Source organism: Candida dubliniensis, chromosome 2, assembly GCF_000026945.1.
Source record: "Candida dubliniensis CD36 chromosome 2, complete sequence".
Taxonomy (NCBI): domain Eukaryota; kingdom Fungi; phylum Ascomycota; class Pichiomycetes; order Serinales; family Debaryomycetaceae; genus Candida; species Candida dubliniensis.
Genome location: NC_012861.1, coordinates 1776726 through 1803294, shown reverse-complemented (window position 1 = coordinate 1803294; position 26569 = coordinate 1776726). Strand labels below are relative to the sequence as shown.

Below are 26569 nucleotides of genomic sequence, written 5' to 3'. Positions count from 1 at the left end.
CTGAATGTCTCTCATTCCCATATACACATACACAATGCACTTACTTGAATAATTTCTGTAAGGAGACAGCACCATCGTCATTCTTGGACATAACCTTTGCAACTGCCAATTCAAAATCTTCTTGAGTTACATGAATTCTTCTTTCTCTTAATGCATACATACCAGCTTCAGTACAAACCCCTTTCACATCAGCACCACTACACCCATTCATTTTTTCAGCGATTTTACGCAAATTAATACCTCTTGTCAAATTCATAGATCTGGAATGAATCTTCAAAATATCTGTTCTAGCAGCAACGGTTGGAGCAGGAAATTCAATCTTTCTATCAATTCTACCTGGTCTCAATAACGCTGGGTCCAAAATATCTAAACGATTAGTGGCCATAATGATCTTGATGTCTTTTGAACTCTCAAACCCATCCAATTGGTTTAACAATTCCAACATTGTTCTTTGCACTTCAGAATCACCACCCGATGAGCCTTCAACACGTGATGACCCAATAGAATCAATTTCATCCATAAAAATAATCGATGGCGCATGTTCTCTTGCCATCACGAACAATTCCCTAACCATACGAGACCCTTCACCAATATACTTTTGTACCAATTCTGAACCGGAAACACGAATGAATTTACATTCGGTGTGGTGGGCAACGGCTCTTGCCAACAAGGTCTTACCTGTACCTGGTGGACCATACAATATAACACCCTTAGGTTGAGCTATACCCAAACTCTCAAACAATTCTGGATGCTTGACAGGCAATTCAATAACTTCTTTGATTTCTTTGATTTGTTTATCTAACCCACCAACCATATCGTATGTTGAGTCAGGGACTTTTTCAACCATCATCAATGAGACCAAAGGATCAATTTTATTGGGTAATATTTTGTACAAATCGTGAGAATCTGCTTTCAAACACACTCTTATTGATGGGGTCAATTTCTTGACATCGATATCTTTTGTAACATTCACAATGAATTTACCTTCAGGATGAATTTTAACCAAGACTTTTTTCAAACCCATAACTTTAACAACTTCTCCTACATATGATCCAGGTTCTTGCAACAATCTTAATTCATCCTTTAATTGTCTCACTTTGTTATTCAATTTGTTACGTTGGGCTTCCAAACGACGCAAGTTCTGTGTGGTTTGCTGTATTCTTATTTCCGTATCTTGTATTTGTTGTTCAAAATATGGTCTTATACCACCTTCATGAACGTAAGGTTTATCAATTGAAGTAGTCATTTCTTGATGATGATGAATGATTAGATCTTGTACTCGTGATTGGGAAAAAGGAAAGAATTTTTTGAGTTTGCCACTTTTTGAGATTGAAGTTCTGACCTTTTTTTTTTTTTTTTTCGGGTCGTGTGTGAAATTCGAGTGAGAGAATAATAGAGAGAGGCCAGAAAAACCAATCACACACACACACATACCACGAGCTTTTTACCACCACGTCTCTATAACACCAGAAATTTGATAAGATACTTGACAACTACTATGAAGCTTAATAATAAACAACTTATCATTACTTTACTATACACATTAATATTACCAATAGTGTCTTCCTACCAATTGTATTGTAAATGTGAGTGCAACATAAAAACAATCATCAACCCCATAGATAAATGCAAACTATGTACAGAGGAATATTGTTTAAGCAAGGACAAAAATTTATGTGCCCTGAATGAAGAAGATCCTGACAAATCAAGTGCAATCATCATTAGTTGCTTCCAAGTCGAAAGTTTCAAAGAATCATTTGTGATCTATCTGTTTATTTCCATCGTGGTAGGACTAATGGGTTATATTGGCTATCATAGTTATATGCGACAGTAATTTGAAGCGAGGTGGACTTGTTTACACAAATTCTCGTCACGTGAAAGGATTGATACGATTGTTTGTAATGAATTATTGATTGTAGGGATAAGGGACTCAATGGATCGACAAATATGGTATTTGGCGTTATCTTTTTCACTTGTAAAATAGATCTATAGTAGTATAAGTTCAGTACAGATTTAACAGCATATAGACCAGCAGGACAGTGACCTAGGTCATACATCCATTGCAAAACAGAGATGCGACATTTTCTTAGCATAGATTTCTTTTTCTTAGTTTAGACGCACACGCACACACGCACGCATCAATCCACCACAAACACCACCACCACCACACTATACACGCCTAGCCATACTAATACACAAACGACATTCAGCGACAAAATCAAAAAAAAAAAAAAAAATTTTTCTTGTTTGGAAAAAAAAAAAAAATCATCTATTTTGACTGTGCTAAGTTTTTATTTTTAATTGATCTTTTTCCATTCTTTTTTTTTCAAGAAGTAACAATAGGTAACTTACTCACCAATTATTAGTTATTATCAAGACAAATCATCATTTTTAGAATGTCTGATAATACTACCTTGAATCAGTCCTCGACTGGTGATTCCAAATCAACACCTGGTGCTGTCCCATCATCCACCGATGGATCGTCATCGGCTCCAGTTGGTAATAATGCCAATTCTGTTGATCAATCTTCAGTATCTACTGACAAACAACATGGAAATCAAAATGTCCCACAATCTGGTGGTGGCTATTCTGGCCAAAATTATAATGCCAATTATCAAGGATATGGTAATAATCTTAATTATAATAGCAACTTCAATAACCCCAATTATTATCACAAAAACCAGTATAATAAAAACTACACTGGCAGCGGTGGAAGACAGAATAACTACAATAACAATGCCAATCAGAACAACAATCAAAGATATAACAATAACAAGAAGCAATACAATAACCAGAAAATGAATCACCATCATCATAACCAACAGCAACCACAACAGCAATATGTGAACTATCCTTACAATGCTGCTGCCGCTGCAGCTCCTCAAATGTACGGTTATTATATGGGTGGTTATCAACCATTGTATGTTTCTGGTGTTCCACTTCAATATGGTGCAATTCCAGGAACTCCAGGTCAACAGTTTCCAGGTCAGGTTGCTTCACCAGCTGCACCAACTTCCCAACCACAACAAATCTCAACACCTCCAACTCCCAAAATAAGATTAACTACTAAAGATGGTAAACCAGTTGATTTGGATGAGAAGAAAAGGAAAACAGCATCCTCTACTCCTGTCGCATCTCCTCAACCAGCCAAGGCCACCACAGTTTCAAGTGATAAAGATAGTACACCCCCTAGTTCAACCACTGCAACAGAAAGCAAATCTACAGGTCTGTCTGCTGCTGAGGAATTTAAGAGAAAGATTAGAGAAAGAGCAGCAGCAGCAGCTGCCGCTGCTTCTAAAGGGAAGGAAGAATCTGCCACTGAAGCTAAAAAAGAAGGTGAAGAAGTTCCAGTTGCAAAGGAGCCATCTGCAAGTGTGGACCAACCAGCTGTTATTCCTCCTCAAGAATCTCTTAAAGATACTGTTGAAAATCCTCAACCAGAGGTTAGTGAAACTCCTGTGGAAACCAAAAAGGAACTTCCAACTAATGAAGAAACTAAGGAGGTATTAACTTCTGAAACTAATGACACCACACCTTCTGATGAACCAAAAGTAGAAGAAAACCCAGTGGAACTGAATGATAAAGTTGAACAACCAAATGAAACTCAATCAGCAACTGTGACTGTTGAAGGAGATAATGAATCGATAGTGGACAATAGAGATGAAGAAGTGACTACTGTTTCTGAAACTGAAACCGAGCCAGCTACAGCTCCTGCTAGTGTTCCTGATTTCACTATATCCCAATTTTTAGAAAGATTAAAGATTGTAACTCCAATTGATGACATTCTTGCTACAAAATACCCTGAAAACATCCAAGGTGTTGATGATTCCAAGCAAATTGCTGGAAAAAAATACAGATATGACCCACAATTTTTAATTCAATTCAGAGACGTTATTTCCTATACCATTGATCCAACTTTCAAAGCACATTTGGAATCATTGGATATCCATCCAAATGCAATGAAACGTTCCGGTTCTACTAGAGATGGTTCATCACGTGGTGGCTTACCAAATAAATTCACTGGAGGATTGCCTGCCAGATTTAATGGGCCTGGTGGCAAAGGTGGTGTTCCATTTGATGGGGGTAGACAGAATTCAAGAAGTGGATCCAAGAGAGGAGGTAGAGGTGCATCGACAAGAGATAAATCTACAAGAAAAGGTACGCCTTCGAAAAGAGGTGGAGGCAGAGGAGATAGATCTGAGATGCGTGAAAGAGGAGGAGGAGGAGGAGTTGGACCAGGAGGAGAAGAAGATGCAAATAAACAGGGCGAAGTTAAACCCGTTGAAGAAGTCAAACCATTGGAAAAATCTGCCAATAGATGGGTTCCTAAATCAAGAATGCAAAAGAAAGAAGTTAAAGTTGCTGAAGATGGTACTATTTTATTAGAACCTGAAGATGTTGAGAAGAAGACTAAATCATTATTGAACAAGTTAACATTAGAAATGTTTACATCAATTAGTGATGAAATTATTGGTCTTACAAATCAATCGAAACATGAAAAAGATGCTGCCACTATAAAACAAATAATTTCATTAACATTTGCCAAAGCATGTGATGAACCTCATTGGTCGGAAATGTATGCTAAATTATGTGCCAAAATGTGTACTAGTGTTTCTAATGATATTACTGATGAAAGTATTACATTGAAAGATGGAACTCATGCATCAGGAGGTGTACTTGCAAGAAGACTTTTATTAGCTACCTGTCAAAAAGAATATGAAAAAGGTTGGACTGATAAATTACCAACTAATCCTGATGGTTCACCATTAGAACCAGAAATGATGTCTGATGAATATTATGCCATGGCTGCTGCCAAAAGAAGAGGTCTTGGGTTAGTCAAATTTATTGGTCATTTATATAATTTGAATATGTTGAATGATCATGTTATATATGTTTGTTTGAAAGATCAAACCAAAAATACTATTGATCCATCAGATGATAGTTTAGAAAATTTGACTCAATTAATTCAAACTGTGGGACCAAAACTTGATTCTAATGAAAGAACAAGAACTATGCTTAAAATTGTTTTCGATTATATTGAAAAAGTTCTAGAAGGAGTTAAATTACCATCAAGAATTAAATTTATGTTAATGGATTTACAAGATTTAAGACAAGCTAAATGGATAAGTGTTAAAGGTGATGCTGGACCTAAAACTATTGAAGAAATTCATCGTGATGCTGAAATTAAAAAAATGGAAGAAGAAAGAGCCAAGAATGAAAAAAAGAGGAAACAACATCAATTGGGAGGTGATAGTAGATCTAATTCTTCAAGAGGTGGTTCAAATTGGAATAATAACAATAACAACAACAACAACAACATCAACAATAATAATAATAATAATCAATCATCGAATGGACCTTTTATGAAGAAATCTCCTTCATTTATAACTCAAAGAGTTGGATCTAGTCGTAGTCCTTCAACATCGACTCTTCAGAATTCTGACCTTCAAAGAGATACATCCAAAAGATCTGAACCTAGTCAATCTAATATTTTTGCTGCATTAGAAGGAGGTGATGATGATGAAGATGAGTAGTAGTACTGGTGGTGGTAGTTTTTCATTATTTTTTTGTGTAATTTGTTATTGTCTTTCTCTGTTTCTGATTATATAGTATTAAGTGAAGACAATAATAGGCATATGGAACTTTGTATATTTGAAGATTGTAGTACAACAAAAAATGGTTTATCGAACCACCAAAAGCAAGTGTTATATATACTAATGATGTTTTGTAATATATATTAGTCTAGCTAATCTATACAAAATTAAGCATTTATTATTATTATTATTATTATTATACAAGGTAATAAAAGTTGTTCGGGTTAGGAACATTTAATATTGATTATTTTTTGGTTTAATTTTTGATTTCAATTTATTTAAAGAATTTACCGAAGCTGATGATGATAAAGGAGGAGGAGGAGGAGGTGCGGAAGGAGCAAATTGACCATGTCTAGCCCATTTAGTGAAATTAGATTTAGTTTTAATTCTTGTTGAATTTGAAATATTTGAAGCTAATGAAGATTCATTATCGTCATCATCAATGTCAATATCAATATCATTACCCACAGGAATAATTATATCTTTACCATCATTAATCAAATTAGGAATTATTAAATCATCTTGAATATCTAAAAATATATTAGGACCATGTTTAAAAATAGAATTCATTACTAAATTATTACTATTATTACTATTATTATTATTATTATTACTGTTATGGTCAAATTTCCAAAATTGATTATGAATTATAAAAGTTCGTAAAATCCCATGAGTATTATACCGATAATCATTAATTTTAGAATCATTAACAGTATTATAAATCAAATAAATTAATCTAATAATGATATATAAAATAACCCATAAAATTTCTAATGTCAATAATATTAACGTAATAAAATAATGATTTAATTGAAGGAAATAATTTCGTAGACGAAATAAATAAATGATTGAATAAATCAATATATATAAAATAATATTAATGGTGATATCAGATGCAACTGCTTGAGAAGTACGTAATATACCCAATGGACTATTAATCTTTGGCATAATTGGTTGATTTGAAGCCATAATTGATATTGGAAGAATGGATTAATATCTGAATCTTTAGGCAGTTGGTATTTTTTTTTTTTTTTTGCAACAAATATCAAATATCAAATATCAAATCTAACCGCTGTTGTCTCCATAAATAAAAAAAAAAAAAAAATCTTTATACTAAATATATTCAACTTCAAAATCAGCTATTAATGAATTAGGAGGATCAGGAAATACAGGAAACGTTTCAACCATTTTAATATCATCAGATTCATAAGAAATTTCAATTTCAATTTCATCATCATCATCATCATTACTAATAGCATCATCCAATTTCATTTGTTTATTGCAAAAAGTTTTAATATATGAAATATATTCCCACAAATATATACCATCAACTGTTCTTTTTTGATACATTAACCATTCAACACAATTTGATAATATCCATTCTGTATCATTATTCCTATTACCAATGGCTTTTTTAAATGATAATAATTTTCTTAATGTAAAATTATCACATTCAATGTATTTTATAGTAAACATTATTAAATAATGGAATATCATATTGGGAGATTGCCCTCGTTGCAATAATAAATTAAGATAAAACAATGCTGAAATAAGTTGATAATCATCAATATGTTTTCCCAATTGATTCATTTTTTTTGGTTCGTCTTCTTCATCTTCGGAATAAATATCCCCAGGTTCAACATCACTATCATCAGATACTTGCATTTGTTGAAGATAATGATTTTGAAAATTTTGACATTTGAAATCTTCATAAACAAATTCTAATGGATTTTTATAAATTTTTTTACTTCTTGAACAACCTTGAGCTAATATTCTCATAAATCTTGTCATTATATCATCATAATTATCCCCTCCAAAACCCAAACTATTATTATAATTTAAACTGTGGAAAATTTGTTGTAATTTATCTTTCAGTAATTCCACATCATTAATATTATCAACAAAATTATCACTAATTAATTCAACCAAATTTATGGCAATTCTACAATCACCTTGAGCTCTATTCAATATTAAATCAAAACATTCACTTTTATAAACAATATTTCCTAATTGATAAAGATTTTTCCGTTTTAAATTTTGGAAAATTATGGCATGATATAAAACTTTTTTAATTTCTGGCACAATCAATTTTTCCAATTTAAATATTTGACATCTTGATAATATAGCTTGACGAATCCTTGTTGAATTTGGTTGTACTGTTGTTGCACCAATCAATATAATTTTCCCATTTTCAATATATGGTAATAACCAATCTTGTTGAATTTTCGTTAATCGATGTAATTCATCAATAAATAATACTAATTGAGTATTATGAGTTTCCATGATAATTTTCAAATCCAGTGTTGTCATTGTAGTTGCTGATAATTCTAAAAATGGTAATCCACATTCATAAGAAATAACTGAAGCTAATGTAGTTTTACCAATACCTGGAGGTCCTGAAAGTATCATTGATGGTAAATAACCTAATTTAATAAAATTTCTAATGGCACCATTTTGAGGATTTATAAGATGATCTTGCCCCACATATTGTTCAAATGTAGTAGGACGAATTGCTTCAGATAATGATAATGAAGTAAGTTTTGATAAGAAGTTCACGTTAGATTGATGTTGTTCCTCATATTCCATTTCATAATAGATTAGGTAGGTATTAGCATTGGAAAGAAAGAATAATACACGTTGTGAAATATATTACTTCAAAAAAATCAAAAGGGTCGCGCGCATCGCTCACAATTTATTACAATTTCTACAAATACAATACCAAAATCTTTTAATATGGATTGATTGATGATTGATGATTGATGATTGATGATGTTAATATATTGTTACACTAATACACGTTCAGTTCTGGTTTTGTCTACATCTACATCTATCGTATGTAAAAGAAGATATTAATAAATAAATAAATAAATAAATTATTGTTCAACATTTATTTCCTTCTCTTATTCTCACCCGACATATTCACACTTTGTTTCCTCTTTCTTTTAGGTTCTTCAGCACTTACAGTCCTAGGTGATGGTGAAGATACATTATTATTACTTCCATTGGGAATACCACCTTTACCATTATTATTGTTGTTACTTATATTTATCAGCTGCTGTCGAGATCTTTGTGAATCAGTTTGTAAATTTACTGGTCCAGAAAAATTTGTTAAATTTTGTGCTTGTGCCGCCATTTGAGCTTGAAATGCTTGTATTTGTTGATTCTTTTGTGATGCTATCAATAATTCCATTGATTTCATTGGTGACGGTATATTATTGATCATACTAAATTCCATTAATGATTTCATACTTGACATAACATCACCAACTTGTAAAATTCTTAAACATTGAGGTTCAATTCCAAAAGTTAATTGTAATTTTGATGCTTGAGAATTTTTCACTAAATTATCAAGAGCTTCCTTTTGTTTTTTAATATCTTTTTTCGTAATTGATGTATTATCAGTTATAATTGATTTCAATTTTTCTTCTAATGCCAATACCGATATATTAGATTGATAATTTGAAAAATTTAAATCAACCCACTCAATTCGTAAATCTTTACTCATCAAAATTTTGATTGTACCATGAAGTGCAGCATTTGATCCATCTTTATAACGGAAATATAAATCGATTTTTGAAGCAATGACAATTGATCCATTATTTAACACTTGAAATTTTGATCCCGATAAACTTATATTACATTTAATAATGCTTTCAGTTTGTATACAACTAGCAAAAAATCGAGGAGCAGTACTAGTAGTCAACTCAAATAGATGTGGCTTATTGGTGTTACTACTACTGTTGTTGTTGTTGTTGTTGTTGTTGCTGGTCTTGTTTGAATTTAAAAAATTCAAATTCAATCCAGTGATATCATTTAATGATTTATTACCATGACCAGTAATATTAGTAGTATTAAATTTCAATATTGCCGTGGGTAAAAAATTGGCAGGGGTGATTTTAGTCCAAAATTCTATATTTGACAAGTTTTCATATTGTTGATTTGAAATAAATTCAATCAAATCTAATACTCTAATTATGGCAGCATTTCCTAAATTTCTTTTAATAATTCTTGTATTGATTTCTTGTTGTACTTGTTCTTGAACTGAATTGTTTGTTTCGCCTTTTCCAGTTGTTGTTATCATTTGTCTTTGAATAGGAGAACGACCACTTACTGTTGGTTGTTGGGGATTGATATGAGCAGTATTATTAGGAGGCATGGCAAATTGTGTTTGTGGTGATTGTTGGAATGACGAATTAGGAGGAATTCTTGCTTGTTGTGGTCCTCCCATAGGTATTGGCCCTCCCATTTGTCCACTCTTAGCAAGGTTACCATTATTTATTTTCTTGGTATAGCCCATTTGTACTTGTTGTGGTGCTTGGCCCTGAGGTGGAAGTTGAGGAGTATGTTGTTGTTGTTGTTGTTGTGGTGGTTGTTGTTGTTGAGGTGGTAAAGGTGGTTGGTTTTGTTGATGCGGTATAAAAGGTTGTGGTTGATTTACCATTTGTGGTGTATGATCACGAGAGTTCCCAGCAGAGGTAGGTTGTAAATTTGAGGAAGGCATCCCAGTTCCTAATGCATTAGGATTATACATCCCAGTTTTGTTGCTGTTGTTGTTTACATTTAAAGCAAGTGTTTGTGCAGGATTAGGACTTCCATTATAATTTGGATTTCTTTGAGGAACAGGACGCCCAGAAGCAACTGCAGCTGCTGCCAATGCATTCTGTTGTTGTTGAGCTGCCATCATTTGTTGTTGAGACATATTGAATCGCTGTTGTTGTTGTTGTTGTTGCTGTTGTTGTAAAGGAGTTTGAATATTATTACCTCTTCCTTGCATTACAGAAGGTGGTGCTTGTTGAAATGCCATTTGAGGGGTTTGATTGAACATTTGCTGTTGTTGTTGAGGTGGTCCATGAGATTGCTGGAGATTCCCAGTGTTATTGTTATTGTTGTTATTGTTGTTGTTGTTGTTGTTGTTGTTGTTGTTGTTTCCATTCATAGTTTAATCACCACCAATCTTGGGTTATAACTTTAATAATTCAAAAAGGTTACTTGTTGATATTTGAAATAAATATGATTCTATAAAGAAGTATGGTTATACAATGATAAATATCAACGTTGATAGAACAAATAGATTGTGGATAAATAATATGAAAAATAATAATAATAATAATAATTCAAAGAACGGGAATATATTTGAAAATTAATATATTCCAAAAAAAAACTCTCTATTTCTATATTTTGATTTAAAGTAAATTTGCAATAACAAACAGACAAACAGACAAACAAATCAACGACCAAAGTAGTTTGAAATATGAAAATTGAAAATTGAATAAAGAATTCAAACTGAGTAAAAAAGAATTTGAAGTTTGAAATTGAATTTTGGAAGTAGAGAGTGAGTGATATGAATGAATGAGTGATATGAATTCTTTTTTTTTTTTTTTTTCTTCTTGTCCTTTTTTTTCTTTTTTTTCTTTCTTTTCGAGTTCAACAACAAAAACAATCACCAACTCAAACTAGAACAATCATCATTATCATCATTCAATAATTTAAACAATATTAAAATCTCTCTCTCTCTCTCTCTCCTTTCTTCCCTCCTTAATTACTTCTTACTTACTTATTTGCTCTTTCTCTCTCTCTCTCTTTTGTTTTCATTTTAGTTTTCATTACATTGTTGAAAGAAGAATTTTATTTATCAATATCACAAAAATTAACCAAATAACCTAATACTGAGTTCTAAGTATAACTGTATAACTATATAACCATATCATAAAATAATAGTTAAATACATGTATAGATTAATTAACTTAAAATGTAAAACTAGGAACCAAACAATATACTACTACAACTACTATTATTAAACAATAAAAATATAAATAAAAATAAACTGTTAATTACATTTCAATAATAACCCATAAAATACAATACAATACGATAGAATATACATCAACAACTGTTAACAATTTAAAGTTAAAAATTTAGTTAGATCTTCTTTTTTTTTTTTTTTTTTCTGGATGGTTAGTTGGTTGGTTAGTTGGTTGGTAATTATTATCGATGTTACAAACTATTTCTTTTCTTTCATTTTCTTTCCCCATATTTTTTTTTTTTACCAATAATTTCTTTTATGATCATCGGCTTAATCCCCACCCCCCCCCTTGTCCCACACTTTTTCATAAATCAATTGAAAGATAATACCGAATTTCCATTTAATGAAGTTGTATTATTAACATATCTTATAAATGCAGGATGATCTAATATTGGTCTTCTTTTTTTATAAAGTACATTATTCCCCATATCTAATCCATCTTTATCATCATCATTACTAATAATTTCTCGTGATTTTGTTGCTCTTCTTTTCAATAATTTATTTAATGTATCACGTTTTTCTTCTTCTAAGATTTTTTTTTTATAATCTTGTCTTTTCCTAGCATTTTCTGCTCTTCTTAAAGCAATTTCTTCTTCAGTTTCTGCTTCTTCTTGTTGATCATTTTTCGATTTAGCTTTTTTACCACTATCATCTAATTCAATAAATTGTTCTCCATCATCATTATTATAATCATATCGGGATCTTTGTCTTTCTGTCATTTTCGATAAATCATTATATGAAGAAGGATCATATTCTTCTTGTTCTTCTTGTTCTTCTTCTTCTTCATCAGTTAAAATTAAATCTGGATGTAAATTTTGTCTTTGATCTTTACGTGTTCTTGATGTAGATGTAGATGCTGTTGTCTGTCTGCGTTCAGAATTTCGCTTGTCATTAGAAGTCTTTTTCGATCTTTTCAATTTGTTGGATTTAATCACTTTCACTTCTTGATCATTATCTTCTTCTTCTTCTTCTTCTTCGTCAAATTCATCTTCATCTTCATCTTGATAATAACTCACTTGTCGTTTCCTTGTTACTCTTTGAGTTGATTGGTCAAGAGAACTATTGTTTTTTGTAACACTACTGGAAGTAGAAGATGAGTCGATGGTTGGTTTTTTGGGTGGTTTGATTGTGATTTTGATGGATTTTTTAATTGGTTTAGATACTGGTTGTGGTGATTCTGTACCTTCATCATCATCATCATTCAATTCTAAATCATCATCTTCATCACTTGGTTTCAATTTATAATTATCTTCCTCTTCCTCTTCCTCTTCCTCTTCTTCTTCTTCATCAAAATCTTCTTCCTCTTCTTCATCCATATTATCTTCATGTTCAATTGTTGGTGGTACTGATGACTCTACTTCAAAATCATCAGCATCACCATCATCATTTTCACTATCGTCTATAATCCTTGGTGGTGGTGCCATAATTGTTATGGGAATATTGTTAATAACTAGGGTGGTAATAATAATTGATTTGTTGTGTTCAAGTATGGGACAACCCAAAGAAACTAAAACAGAGAAAAAGACAACAACAAAAAAAAAAAAAAAAAAAAAAAAAAATATCTAACATTGTTAAAAGACTATGTGAGGCCATTACTTATGTCCTTACAAATCACATTGCTATGCTATTCATTATTATCAACTATTTAATATACCAAGTACTACTCATGTGAGTTTAATCTTACAAATTGACCTTTTAGCTACCATAGCTAGACTCTATTATATGCTTGAAAAAATTGTAACCAAAACAGACCATATATAATTAGCCAAACTCCCTCCCACTCTTCTACTTCTACTACTACTTCTTCTTCTTCTAGAGGAAAGAAGGGAAGGGGAGTGGTGGGAGTGGTGGGGGTAATACTATGCTTGTCCACTCATATATAATCCTTTAATACTTCTAATTTCATTTCTAGTTTCAACAGCAAGATCTTTCTTTTTCATTGTAGTACCAGAAGTCACAGTTACAATATTATCCAATACAAATAAATCATTTTGATTAAAATAAACTAAATCAGATTTATTTTGTAAATCTTTAATTGAATAATTTATACTTTTATAATTCGATAATTCTGATGTAGAATAACTTCGAATTCCTTCAGTCAATAAAATTGATAATTTTGTCAATTTTTTATATAATTCATTTTGACCTAATCTATCACCATTACTGGAGTTATTGTTATTGTTGTTATTGTTGTTATTGTTGTTGTTTGACAATTGATTATTTTCAGTTTGAATAATAGCATCAGAATATAATTTACCATTTTGTTTATTTTTAATAGCAACTATAGGGATATATTGTACTTTAGTTATTGATTTAAGATAAAAATCTCGTAATTTCCCTCTTATATAATCCAAAAAATCTTTCCTTCTAGTAACATTAAGTTCCATTAATGGTTTAATAATTAATAATCCAATTAAATAAAATAATATTAATCCTATTGATGATCTTTGAGTTAATTTTATAATGTAAAGTAAGATTTGTGATTTTGATTTGGAGTTTTTAAGATTATTATAAGATGCTGGGTCAAATGATGACTCAGGAATAGTTAATATAGGTACTGACATTAATGATTGAGGCGAGTTAATCTATAATATATAACAGATAAGTAATAGTGGTGGTGGTGGTGGATGATATATAAGAATGTGGAGTGAGAGAGAGATAGAGATAGAGAGAGTGAAGGGAATTTTTGCTTGTGAATCAACAGCAATATAGTAGTGTATTGGTGATAATAATATAATACCGAGGAGGAGGAGAAGGAGGAAAAGAGAAGCGGTGTTTTATATATACCAAAAAGAAAACTCCGATTATATTACCGCCACCCATAATCAATGTAGAACGAGAACTGGTGCGAATAAGAAATTTATTGGTGGTATGGTAAGCGGGTAGGCAACCGGGGGGGGGGGCGCAGGAAACCACTCGACCTAAAAAAAAAAACCGAATGACTCTTTGTACAGGAAAAGAAAAAAAAAAGCTTAGTAAAAGTAATCTCCATATATATAAAATCTTTACTGGCATCACATCACAATATAACCTACACAAGTTCCCAATTTTTTACTATTCTTTATACAACCCAACTACAAGACATCTTTTATTTCTATCATTTGATAGTTTTAACTTATACATACATACATACATATATACATACCTACATCTGTTTGTTTGGTTTACCTGTTTGTTTTAACACTAACTAACCACCTTACTCATCCTCACTTTTCCCAACCATGTGTTTATGTCTTTCTGATTTATTTCTTATTGTTCTTTCAGTTTTGTTCCCACCATTACCGGTTTGGATTAGAAGAGGATGTTGTTCATGTGATTCATTAATTAATATTGCCTTATGTATGTTAGGTTATTTCCCAGGATTAATTCATTCATGGTATATTATAGCTAAATATCCTCCGTATTATTATCAACAAGAACATAAAGATACAATTTATTATGTGTATAGAAGTGATTTAGAAAATCAAACTCCAAGAAGATCTGGAAGGAATGAAAGAGATGCTTGTCATCATCATCATCATCATCATCATCATCAACATCACCACCAGAATGAATCACAAAATGAAAGATTAATAGTTTCCAATAATCATAGTAATAATAATAATAATAATAATAATAATAACAATTATGGGTCAGTAGTGGAAGGTTCATCATCTTCAAATTTGACCCCAGTGGCCCCTGTTCCTGTTGAAAATGGAGCACCACCACCAGCTTACACTGAGATTGATAATAAGACACAACATTGATAAAGGAAAGAGGTAGAAAAGAGGATAAAGTTAATGGCTAGTATTTTATTCTATTTATTCAATAGTCATATTTTAATATTTTGATGTTTATTGATGTTAATTTCGTTAGTTTACTTCTGATCTAACCCACAGTTATTACTGTGTTGTTTGTTGTTACTTTTTTTTTTTTTTTTTGTTTTTTTAGTTTATTTTTAATATGTTTAGTATTGTTTAATTAGTTTAATTGAATTGAATTGAATTGAATTGAATTGAATGTTATAGAATTAATGAGTTTTTTGGTCTTGTTTGATTGTAAGTCTGAGACCACTTGTAAGATCTAATAAATATTGGTGGGTTGGGTCGTATAGAATCTTTTATCTTAATGTGTGTTGTAAACTCGCACAAAATAAACTTTGCCTGTCCTCTCTAACTTCTAACTTCTAACTTTCTCTTTCACTGATAAGAAGAAGAAGATAACACATAATACTTAACCAGGTTGTTACACTTTTTCTTTCTTTCCTTAGAATAATTTTATACAACCATATCATATACATTTATTTCATCATGACTTCTTTGGTAAGAGATTCTATAGCTACAATGACGGGTCCAAGATCTGAATCTGCTGATGGTTCTACTTTAACTTCTGACCCTAATCTGTCAATCGAATCAACTACTTCCACGCCAACATCTTCAACCACATCGATTAATTCTATCCCCATTTTAAAATCAGTTCAAGATTGGTGGAGTAGTCCAAGATCATTAATGTATGAATCCAAAGAAGAAGAATCCGATCAAATAAAACAAGATCGATTAAGAAATCGAAACATTGAATATGAATTATTTCGTACATTATTACCTTCAGATATTCATATTTATCCTCCTCAAGAATACGACAATGATGATAAGCATGATGATAAGGATGATGATGATGTAAATGAAGAATATTTAATAACTGGTAAACTAATAGATGTGAAATTAGATGATGGTAATTTTATTCATGAATTTTACCTTGAAAATAAAACTACAACACTGAAAGAACAAGAGCAACATATAGTTGTTATTCATGGATATATGGCAGCTATGGGATATTTTATTAAAAATATTGAAGATTTAATAAGAATTCCTGGGATTAAATTACATTTAATTGATTTACCTGGATTTGGAAATTCTAGTCGACCTAAATTTCCCAAAGAATTTATTATTGAACCATTTGATTCATTATCAGAAAAAATTAATCAAATTTTACAAATTGAAAATTGGTTTATTGATAAAATAGAAAATTGGAGAATTAATAGAAATATAAATCAATTTAAATTGATTGGTCATTCAATGGGAGCATATTTGGCTTGTTGTTATTTAATGAAATATAATAATAATAATAATAATAATAAATTATTGGTATCAGATGTAATTTTAGTTAGTCCAATGGGGACAGAATCTAATGAATTTAGTTTAATTAATGATAAACGATTTCAATTCAATTTATATAATGATCCATTTAAAGAATTACAGTTTAATAATAATAATAATAATGATAAAGATAATGATAATAATAATATAATTATAAATGAAGAATTAACCAATATTTGGACAAAATTAGGTAAACCTAAATTTCCTAAAAATTGGTTATTAAAGAAACTTTGGTTGAAAAATAAATCTCCATTTGAATTTTTACAAAATTTTGGTCCATTTTATTCAAAAATTTTATCTTATTGGTCATTTCAAAGATTTAAAAATTTTGAAATTGATACTAATAAAGATACTATTGAATTAATATTAAAATTACATAATTATTCTTATTCAATTTTTAATCAATTTCAAGGATCAGGAGAAATTGCTATTACAAAATTAATTACTCCAGAAATTTTAGCTAAATTACCTCTTGCTGATCGAGGATTAATTGATTTTTTTGTTGATAATAAAATTAATAATATGTGGATTTATGGAGATAATGATTGGATGAATAAAAATGGAGGAGAATATATTTATCAACAAATTAATGATAAAATCAAAAACCAAAATGGTGATCATAATAATGATAATGATAAAATTTCTCGATTTGAAATAGTTGAAAAAGCTGGTCATCATATATATTTAGATAATCCTAAAATTTTTAATCAATTAGTTATTGATTTCTTCAAACTTGTTTAAAAAACTCAATATTTTTTTTTTTTTTTAGGTAAATAAATAATCTATATCAAGTTCATTTTTAAGGACTTTATGTAATTTATAAGCAAATTTCCAATATTCTTTCATTTCAATATCTAATTTCATTTGTTCACTAATATTAAAAGCTTGAAATATGATATCATGAGATATTCCTGCCAATTTAGCAACATTTAATCCATACAGATTATTAACTACACCATGACATAAATTATATAAAAATATAATTTCAGGGATTTCAATTTGTTTTTGATTTTGATTTTGATTTTGATTTTGTTGTTGAATTTCTTGATATCCCATATGATAATTGATCACTTGATAAGGATATTCTTTTTCTAAAACATGAATTGATGGATAATGAGTAATAAATAATATTAATGGTTTAAATTCTGATTCAATTAAATATTTTAAAATTGAATAAGCTAAAGCTATTCCATCAATAGTTCCTGTACCTCGACCAATTTCATCTAATATAATTAATGATCTAGTAGTCATCATCAGAATTATATTTTTACATTGTAACATTTCCATCATAAATGTTGAATAACCTTTTAAAATATTATCATTAGCTCCCATTCTAATAAAAATTGAATCAAATATCCCCATAATAGCTTTATCACAAGGTAAATAACAACCAATTTGTGTCATTACAGTTAATAAAGCTACAGTTTTCACATAAGATGATTTACCTCCCATATTAGGTCCAGTAATTATTAATACTCGATTTTTATCATATTCAATATTAATATCATTAGAAACATAATTAGGACGCATTTGTTCAATAATAGGATTTCGAGCTTTTTTAACATCAATAATTAAATCTTCTACTATTATTGGTCGAGTATAATTTGTTAATGAACTTGTTGTAGTTAATGATATTAAACAATCAAAAATTGATAAATTTTTAATAATTTTATAAAATAATTGATAATGAGAATCTAAATTTATTAAAAAATTTTGAAATTCTTCATCACAAGTTTTAATTAACATTTCTTCATGATATTGTAATAATTTTAAATATTTAGTCACTGATTTATTTCGATATCTAGTAATGGTTTGAGTACTTTTAATTAATAAATAATTTTCAATTGGGATTTTATCTCGTTGATTATTTCTAATTTCAATAAGATATCTTTCTCCATCTTTTTGAACATATTTCAATTTAGGATTATTAAGTTCTTTTCGTATAATATCTAATTCTTGTTCAATTAAAGTTTCATATTGAGAAATTTTATTATATTGAATTTCAATACTTTGGAAATTATTCCGTTTAAAAAATTTTTGACATTGTTCTGAAGATTCTTTACAATCAAAAAATGAAAGATCAATCATTGATAAAAAATTCTCAATTATAATATCAGTTTGAGCAATTGATAATAATTCATTAAAAATTTTTATTAATAATGATGATTTAAATTTTAATGATTTAATACTTTTATCAAATTTTTTCACTAATAATAAAATTTCTTGTAAATATGATAATAATAAATATACTTGTTTCCGACTTGCTCTATTACTTCCATGATCATTACTACTAGAATAATGGATTTTACTTAATAATCCTTCTAAATCATAATGTTTGATTTTTATCAAAAAATTACAAATAGAATCAACAACATGATTATATTCACTTTGTAAATCATCAATAGCTTGATGTCGATCTTTAATATCTTGTATATGTACAAGTGGTCTTGAAACCCATTTTTGTAAAAGTCGTGATCCAAATATGGTTTTAGTATTGTTTAATAAATTGAAAAGACTTCCTTTGGTAGTATGATCAGTTGAATTAATAAATATTTCAAGGGAATTTAATGTATTAGCAGGTAAAATCATATATTTTTTTGAATTTTGGAAACTAGTAATATTTTCTGGAATGGTGAAAATATTAGTCAATTTAAATTCATGTAAATATGTTAATAAATATTGGAAACATTGTTGAATCTTTAAAGGGAAATTGATTGAATAATATTCCACCAATTGTTCATTAGATAAATAATCCGATATTTCATAATTACATTGACCCATTTTATGAATTATATTTGCATTATGATTAATTAATTTTAATGTCATTAAAGTTGGAGAACTAATTTCTTTAGTAATTTCATTAGTAATGACAATAACTTCAATTGGTCGAAGATATAATAATCTTGTTTCTAATTCTTGTCTACTTATATCATCTTTAAAACAATCAAAAATAATTTCACCAATTAAAGGTTGTATAGCAACAAAAGCAAATTCTTTATCTGAAATTTCATTAATACAAATAATATATTCTGGTAATTTTGAAAATAAATCCCAATTAATCTCTTCTTTATTATTAGTTCCAATCAATTCATCACCAAAATATGTTGCCTTAGTATAAACTCTTGTTAATTCTCTACGCATAACATCAGATGATTTCGAAGTTTTTTCAATTTGTTTAATAATAGATGATTCAATTTGTTTAACTATTCCAACTTTATATCCATGATTTAATATTCTTTGTAAATGAATATGTAATCTTGTATCAGGAATACTACAATAATGAAATCGAGAATCTTCAATATCATTAGTAATATACATGATATTTAAAATTTGAGATACTTTAAGGGCATTGATACCAAATACTTTATATTTGTAACCTATTTGAATTAATAATATTTTATCTTGATGTTGTTCAGTTAATTCTAAAATTTGTTTCTCTAATGGTGTAAGTCGTTTTTCTTTCATGGTTTTTTTGATTCTTGGTTCAGAAGATACATTCAATGTTGTTGATTTACGTTTTTTAATATCTTTTGGTTTAGTTGTGGGGTTGGTAGTAGAGGAGCTTTCAATTCTATTAAATCCAAATTCTAATAATTTTTCATTCCTAGTTGGTGGTTGTGGTGGTGGTGATGGTGGTGGTGGTACATTATTGGTTGAAGTAGATTCGGTATTTTGAGAAGTAGGTTTAACTGTTGTGAAGAATCTACTTAATGTGGATTGTCGTTTTTGACTTGACATGAGGTTTCCAATCTGTTGGTGATTAATAATAGTAAAAGGTTCATGATGATGAAAAGATTTGTTTCCAAAGAAAGAAAGAAAGAAAAAAACGAAAGAAAGAATGAAAGAATGAGCCAAAATGTTGTTTTCTTTAAACGAAATTTTTAATACAATTTTATTTATTAAAAATGATAATTAATTTATTGATTGTTATTTGTTTAGATAACTTCAAATTAAACATAAGCGTTTATTTATCATTATAAAGGTAAACTGTAAGAATATTAGCTATTTGATGACTATCTTTGGTTATCTCTATATATATATGATTTTTTTTTTTTTTTAAATCAATAATTGCAATAAATTTGTTAGAATATCTTACAAGATTCAATTAATTACAATCAATTACTACACTTTATATTACAAATTTCTACTTCTTCTTCTAACTCTATACAATCTTTGATTTGATTTCAACAAATACTAATAACACTCTACCATATTAATTAATTGATTAAATGTCAATTGGTGGTCGTGTGAGTATCGTCAATTCTCCTATGACACACTACTAACAAAAAATTATCTATACGGACGCGATGAGTTTCATTCACAGTTACAAATTTTTTTTCATTTTTCATTTCCATTTCTATTTCCATTTCCATTTCTCTATACATCTTATTAAACTAAACTGATCCCACTTCCCCCACATTCTCCCCTAAGTCATGTCATCAGCTAAACAAGATCTTCCACAAGTTAGGGCTCCAACTTTACCTTCAAAAACAACTCCTGAACAAAGATATTGGAGAAGTTATATAAATCCTCAATTAATTAAAGAAAATCATCCTATTACTAGTATTGAATTTAATCCTAATTCACCTAATGATTTTGCTATTGCTTCAGCTACTAAAATTCAAATTTTTTCATCTAAAACAAGACAAGTAATTAAAACATTTTCTCGATTTAAAGATGTGGTTTATTGTGGTAATTATAGATATGATGGGAAATTATTAGTTGCTAGTGATGCATCAGGATTAGTATCAATTTATGATAGTTATCAACCTCGAAATTTATTAGTTAATTTAACTCCTTCTTCACATCCTACTCATGTAGCAAAATTTCATCCAACAATTGGTAATCAATTAATTACTGGATCAGATGATAGAATATTACGAGTTTATGATATTTCTCAAACTTCAAATGGACCAATTATACAATTTGATAATAATAATAATAATAATAATAATAATCATGAAGATTATATAAGAAGTGTTAATTTTATTCCAGGAGATTCTAATTTAATAGTTACTGGTTGTTATGATGGATATGTGAGAATATTAGATATAAGAGATCCTCATCGAATAATTGGTAAATTTGATCAAGAAAATCCTGTAGAAGATATATTAGCAATTTCATCAAATACTTTAGTTAGTGCAGGAGGACCATATGTTAAAATTTGGGATTTAAATAGAATGAATCAAATTCATCAATTGAATAATTTTAATAAATCAACTACATGTTTATCAAATACTCCTATCACCAATTCATTAATGGTGGGTTCATTAGATTCAACTATTAAAGTATTTGATTATACTTCAACTAATTGGCAAGTTCAATTTGGTTGGAAATTTGGTAATGGAGTATTATCATGTGGAGTATCACCAATTAATCAAAAACATTTTGTTACTGGATTAACTTCAGGATTAATTTCTATAAGAACTAAAAAAATTGAACCTAAATTAAAACAAGGGATTAAAAATGAAATAACTGGAAATTATGGTAGAATGATGAAAGGTAAAGATTATATTGGTGATGAAGAAGATCATATAATTGAAAGTTCTAAATTAATAACTAATAAAACTAATAAAAATGTTAATGAATTAATGGTGAATTATAAAAAATATCTTGGAGCAAATGGTTTATTAGAAGATATTAAATCAAATGAATTAAAACAAGAAATTAATCAATGTATAAAAGCTAAAGAAATTTGTGGTATGTTAGAACTTTTAGGTGTATAAGAAATTAAATTAAATTAAATTAAATTAGTTTTCATTTTTCATTTTTAATCAAGAGATGTTATTTTGCATTAAAAAAGAGTTGAATGCTTTTTATTTTTCATTTTTTGACGTCAAAAGAGTATGCTTGAATTATTGTAAAATATAAAATAGAACTTAATATAGTAAATGAATTTATGTTTAATCCCTTATACTAGATTGATACAAGTTGTTAATGACATAGTCATTGTAATAGAATTTAGTATTCCATTTTGATTGATTGTTTTCTTAATCTTATTGTTTAAAAATTTTTTTGAACCAATGATAGTTTAGTTAACCCCATCATCATCAACAACAACAACAACAACAACACAAAGATTAAATAAAATATTGCAATCTCTTTTTCATTGTCCTTATCAAAATTAATGCTTCCTCCCCCTCCCCCATGCTGTTACGGCTCCTGAATCGCAATTTCTCAATTTGATGGTGGTGGTGGTGGTGGTGGAGGTGGTGGGGGAGAGTTATCACGAACCACAAACCTTCCTCGGTACATCTTTTTTTGCAAATATTCTTCTTCTTCTTCTTCTTCTTCTTCTTCTTCTTGTTTTTTAATTAATAATAGAACTTCCTTATACCAAGTATCAAATCAATTCAGTCAATTCTTTCCCAATGACAAAAACTTCATCATCAATATCAATATCACTATCAAGATCAATATCATTATCATTATCATTTATTAAACATTTAATACAACTGATATTTAAAGGAATATGGTATTCACGAAATCATTTAATTTATAGTTATATTCTTATACCAATTGGTATTATTATTATTATGATTATTTTATATGGATTTAATATTTTATTAAAAGATATTTTTAAAATTAAATTTCCTTGTTCAGTTTTAGGAATGTTAATTAATCTTATTTTTTTATGTTTATTAAGTTTTTTAACCAATTTAAAAAATGATGATAATGATAATAATGATAATGGTGATACAAATTTAAATTTAAATTTATTTATTAAACGAATAAGAATAGGATCAAATTGGTTATTAACAAATTATTTAAGATTAATTAAACCATCAATGAATTTTACTTTGAAATGGATTAATATATTTTTCATTCCTTCATTTGTTATATTACCATTATCTGATCCAATTACATTTATTGAATGTTTAAAAATTGCTGGAGTATTTATAATTGGATTAATATTATTAATTTTAATTGATGTTAATTTGATAAAAATATTAAAATTGATTCTTAAAAAATTTGGTCAAATGGAAGATAAATTACATTCTGATAAAGAAGAAGAAGAAAAAGAAGAAGAAGAAGAAATTGAAATGCAAGATATGTTGTTGACCAATTCTAATTCCAATTCTAAATCTAAATCTAATTCTAAATCTAAATCTAATGGTGTTACTAGTATGAGAGATGATATTACAACTATAGATCTTGATAGTTTACGTCCAATCAAAAGTAAAGAAGTTATACCTTCTCTTTCACAACCTCATCCAGTGAATGAAAATCCATTTGAAGATACTTTTGATTTAATTGAACCAGAACCTATTTATCATAAACCATATCATGTTGATATGTTCCCTAGAACTTCTCCTCCTCCTCCTCCACCCCCACCTGTTCCTCCTCAAGGCACATCTACCACCACACCAGTAAAGGAATTGTTTGAACAACAAGTAACGAAAGACGTGGAAGTGGAAGTGGAAGCGAAAGAAGAAGAAGAAGAAGATTCTCAACTTGAATTTTCACAAATTACAATTTTTATTATCAATTATATTGATTGGATATTATATTCATTATTATTTATTATATCTTTACCATTTTATTATATATCATCTATTCATATATATTTACCATATCATTTAAGTATCACAATTATTTCTTATTATATTGCATTATTAATCCCACAAAAATACCCCATCACAAAGAAATTTGCTCATCCAATAATTGTTTCCACAGGATTGATTTTATTTATTTGTTTTATTGGTTCTTTAATATATCATCATCATAATTATGGTCATAATTTACCAAAAGGATTTTTAGATGATTTAAGATTTTATAAAACTGGTAAAAATTATTTAAATTTATTTAATGGAATCACATTAAATAATAATTCTAAATCTTCTTCTTCATCATCATCAATAAACCCCAGTAATAATAATAATCCAACATCAACTCCACAATGGCCTGGATGTGGTGATTTTTTATCATCATTAATGGATGTATCAATTGTAGCATTATCATTACCAATGTTTACTCATAGGAAAGATTTTATTAAAAATGTATCGATTTTAATGCCAACTATATTTATTAGTATTATCATGACATTTTTCATTTATCCAATAATTTGTCATATTATAGGAATTCAATCAGAAAGATCAATTGGATTTATTGGAAGATCAGTGACTTTAGCATTAGGAACACCTTTAATTTCATCTTTAGGTGGTTCAATATCTTTAATGGCTGTTTGTACAATTTTATCAGGAATTTTAGGAGTTTTAATTAATGAACCATTATTTAAATTATTAAAAGTTGATAAACAAGATTATGTGACTAGAGGAATAACTTTAGGAATTAATTGTGGAGCTATTGCTACTGCTCATTTATTAAATGTTGATCCTAGAGCTGCTTCAATGTCTAGTTTAAGTTTTTCAGTGTTTGGTACTATAATGGTTATAATGGCAAGTATTGGTGCCATTAGAGAATTAATAAGATCTTGGGTAGGATTATAAGAAGTTTATAAAGAGAGAAAAAAAAAAAAAAAGGGAAGGTAATGTTTGTATAAATATGAGTTGGAATTCCCCCTGGGATTGATCTTGGAAAAAGGAACTAACGATTCTAGATTAGATAATCACACATAAATAGTTAATATATACACTACCCCTATACAGTGTACTTAACAATTGGTAGCATTTTTAACAAAAGATCTAGAGTACTTCGAACTACAATCAATCAATCTTATCATTATGGCTTACAACAACAACAAAAATCGTAACAACAACCACAAAGCGGGAAAAAACCCAAACTTTAGAAACAAATCCCATTCCAAAAATTTTAAACCAAAATTTAACCCAAGATTCAAACAATTTAAAAAAGAAACTGCAGTTGAGATCCAAGTAAAGTTGAATCGTCAAAATCCTGACACTGCGATCCAACGCGCAATGGTTATGGATGGTTCCGACAAATCCATTATTGTTGCTGTCAAACGTCAAATGATGAATCGTTTAATCCAAACCAAGAATGACATGGCGGCTTCAAAGTTCAAAACCCTGATGATTTTTGCGATTGCAAGACCACACCTTGCTGGTATGGCAGCTGAATGGCTTCAAGAATTTGAAAACGACCAAATTGAAAAGGAAAACCCTATTAACGGAGAACGCCGTTCAAATAGTACTACTTTAACAATTCAGGAATTTATCCATCAATTTGATACTCGTTTCTTGCCAAAGAACAACGACATGGTTATTCAAGCCAACTTAAGCAAATTAACTCATACTGGTACTTACGACCAGTTTAGAAATGCCTTCTTTAAATTGTACGATCGTATGATTGAAAAGAAGGATCCCGCAATTGATAGTAACGCCTTAGACTTGTTTAAATCCAAGGTTAGACCAATATTCCTTTCAGAACTCGCAGCCATCCACTCAATTTCGGAATTACGGTATTTCCGTCCATCAGATGGTCTGTTAGCTGGTGACGAGGCGTTACAAAAAGCAATCAACTCTACCAACTCATCAGGTCATCAATCCCAACCTAAGAAAGTCAACAACTCAAACAATCAACAATGGGATGATAAGAAAGTGTGCCTCCGTCATGGTCCCTGTAACCACACCACCAATGAGTGTTCTGCAATTGCTAACTTCATTGACGCGGATAAAAAGAAATCCAGTAAGCAGTTCAATAAGTCGGAGTCAAAAAACTAGTTGTGTCCCAGGAAGACATTAAACGCGACCTTTCTCAAACCAATTCTCATGCCCAACTGCAAATTATTCAAATAAATCTCAATGCTAGTGAATCTAAGGTGCTCTTCATTTACGTCCAACTTGAAAACATAAATTTCCATAAAGCTTTATTGGACACCAGTAGTGATTCGAATTTGATACACAGCAACTTGGTGTCTAACTTGCAAACTCAACAAATAGCACCAATGAAATTATCTTCTCCAGATGGTACGTTCCTACCCACGGTTACTGAAAAAATTTCAATATTTTAGCCAGCCATAAATGAAAATGTCACATTTATTGTGGCAGATTTTGACAATTTCCCTATCATCTTAGGAGCAGAAGTTGCTAAGAAATTCCTTAAATTCCCTGATACTA

General features: G+C 29.3%; 14 protein-coding genes across 14 annotated transcripts, besides 1 other annotated feature; 7 read left to right on the top strand and 7 right to left on the bottom strand. All coding sequences in view use genetic code 12, as the record gives it.

Annotated features, from left to right (window-relative positions):
• Positions 1 to 40: 40 nt before the first annotated feature.
• Positions 41 to 1432, bottom strand: CD36_22950 (26S protease regulatory subunit, putative; the record flags this gene model as incomplete). Its single annotated transcript, XM_002418724.1, has 1 exon — positions 41 to 1432. The coding sequence occupies one exon, from the start codon at positions 1430 to 1432 to the stop codon at positions 41 to 43; it is 1392 nt and encodes a 463-aa protein (XP_002418769.1).
• Positions 1433 to 1498: 66 nt separating this feature from the next.
• Positions 1499 to 1834, top strand: CD36_22940 (conserved hypothetical protein; the record flags this gene model as incomplete). The annotated part of the gene is made up of 1 exon (XM_002418723.1): positions 1499 to 1834. The coding sequence occupies one exon, from the start codon at positions 1499 to 1501 to the stop codon at positions 1832 to 1834; it is 336 nt and encodes a 111-aa protein (XP_002418768.1).
• A 562-nt stretch (positions 1835 to 2396) lies between these two features.
• CD36_22930 (eIF-4F p150 homologue, putative) lies at positions 2397 to 5534 on the top strand (the record flags this gene model as incomplete). The annotated part of the gene is made up of 1 exon (XM_002418722.1): positions 2397 to 5534. One exon carries the CDS (start codon positions 2397 to 2399, stop codon positions 5532 to 5534), a length of 3138 nt encoding a protein of 1045 aa, XP_002418767.1.
• A 294-nt stretch (positions 5535 to 5828) lies between these two features.
• CD36_22920 (conserved hypothetical protein) lies at positions 5829 to 6563 on the bottom strand (the record flags this gene model as incomplete). The annotated part of the gene is made up of 1 exon (XM_002418721.1): positions 5829 to 6563. One exon carries the CDS (start codon positions 6561 to 6563, stop codon positions 5829 to 5831), a length of 735 nt encoding a protein of 244 aa, XP_002418766.1.
• Positions 6564 to 6707: 144 nt separating this feature from the next.
• Positions 6708 to 8180, bottom strand: CD36_22910 (AAA family ATPase, putative; the record flags this gene model as incomplete). The annotated part of the gene is made up of 1 exon (XM_002418720.1): positions 6708 to 8180. One exon carries the CDS (start codon positions 8178 to 8180, stop codon positions 6708 to 6710), a length of 1473 nt encoding a protein of 490 aa, XP_002418765.1.
• A 301-nt stretch (positions 8181 to 8481) lies between these two features.
• CD36_22900 (conserved hypothetical protein) lies at positions 8482 to 10530 on the bottom strand (the record flags this gene model as incomplete). The annotated part of the gene is made up of 1 exon (XM_002418719.1): positions 8482 to 10530. The coding sequence occupies one exon, from the start codon at positions 10528 to 10530 to the stop codon at positions 8482 to 8484; it is 2049 nt and encodes a 682-aa protein (XP_002418764.1).
• Positions 10531 to 11708: 1178 nt separating this feature from the next.
• CD36_22890 (INO eighty subunit, putative) lies at positions 11709 to 12821 on the bottom strand (the record flags this gene model as incomplete). The annotated part of the gene is made up of 1 exon (XM_002418718.1): positions 11709 to 12821. The coding sequence occupies one exon, from the start codon at positions 12819 to 12821 to the stop codon at positions 11709 to 11711; it is 1113 nt and encodes a 370-aa protein (XP_002418763.1).
• A 435-nt stretch (positions 12822 to 13256) lies between these two features.
• On the bottom strand, positions 13257 to 13961 carry CD36_22880 (conserved hypothetical protein; the record flags this gene model as incomplete). The annotated part of the gene is made up of 1 exon (XM_002418717.1): positions 13257 to 13961. One exon carries the CDS (start codon positions 13959 to 13961, stop codon positions 13257 to 13259), a length of 705 nt encoding a protein of 234 aa, XP_002418762.1.
• Positions 13962 to 14618: 657 nt separating this feature from the next.
• Positions 14619 to 15143, top strand: CD36_22870 (conserved hypothetical protein; the record flags this gene model as incomplete). Its single annotated transcript, XM_002418716.1, has 1 exon — positions 14619 to 15143. The coding sequence occupies one exon, from the start codon at positions 14619 to 14621 to the stop codon at positions 15141 to 15143; it is 525 nt and encodes a 174-aa protein (XP_002418761.1).
• A 543-nt stretch (positions 15144 to 15686) lies between these two features.
• Positions 15687 to 17273, top strand: CD36_22860 (conserved hypothetical protein; the record flags this gene model as incomplete). Its single annotated transcript, XM_002418715.1, has 1 exon — positions 15687 to 17273. One exon carries the CDS (start codon positions 15687 to 15689, stop codon positions 17271 to 17273), a length of 1587 nt encoding a protein of 528 aa, XP_002418760.1.
• Positions 17274 to 17297: 24 nt separating this feature from the next.
• On the bottom strand, positions 17298 to 20270 carry CD36_22850 (MutS protein homolog, putative; the record flags this gene model as incomplete). The annotated part of the gene is made up of 1 exon (XM_002418714.1): positions 17298 to 20270. The coding sequence occupies one exon, from the start codon at positions 20268 to 20270 to the stop codon at positions 17298 to 17300; it is 2973 nt and encodes a 990-aa protein (XP_002418759.1).
• Positions 20271 to 20965: 695 nt separating this feature from the next.
• CD36_22840 (U3 small nucleolar RNA-associated protein, putative) lies at positions 20966 to 22258 on the top strand (the record flags this gene model as incomplete). The annotated part of the gene is made up of 1 exon (XM_002418713.1): positions 20966 to 22258. The coding sequence occupies one exon, from the start codon at positions 20966 to 20968 to the stop codon at positions 22256 to 22258; it is 1293 nt and encodes a 430-aa protein (XP_002418758.1).
• A 645-nt stretch (positions 22259 to 22903) lies between these two features.
• Positions 22904 to 24982, top strand: CD36_22830 (hypothetical integral membrane protein, conserved; the record flags this gene model as incomplete). Its single annotated transcript, XM_002418712.1, has 1 exon — positions 22904 to 24982. The coding sequence occupies one exon, from the start codon at positions 22904 to 22906 to the stop codon at positions 24980 to 24982; it is 2079 nt and encodes a 692-aa protein (XP_002418757.1).
• A 48-nt stretch (positions 24983 to 25030) lies between these two features.
• Positions 25031 to 26569: part of a mobile genetic element that runs on past the window's edge.
• CD36_22820 (transposable element protein, putative) lies at positions 25217 to 26173 on the top strand (the record flags this gene model as incomplete). The annotated part of the gene is made up of 1 exon (XM_002418711.1): positions 25217 to 26173. The coding sequence occupies one exon, from the start codon at positions 25217 to 25219 to the stop codon at positions 26171 to 26173; it is 957 nt and encodes a 318-aa protein (XP_002418756.1).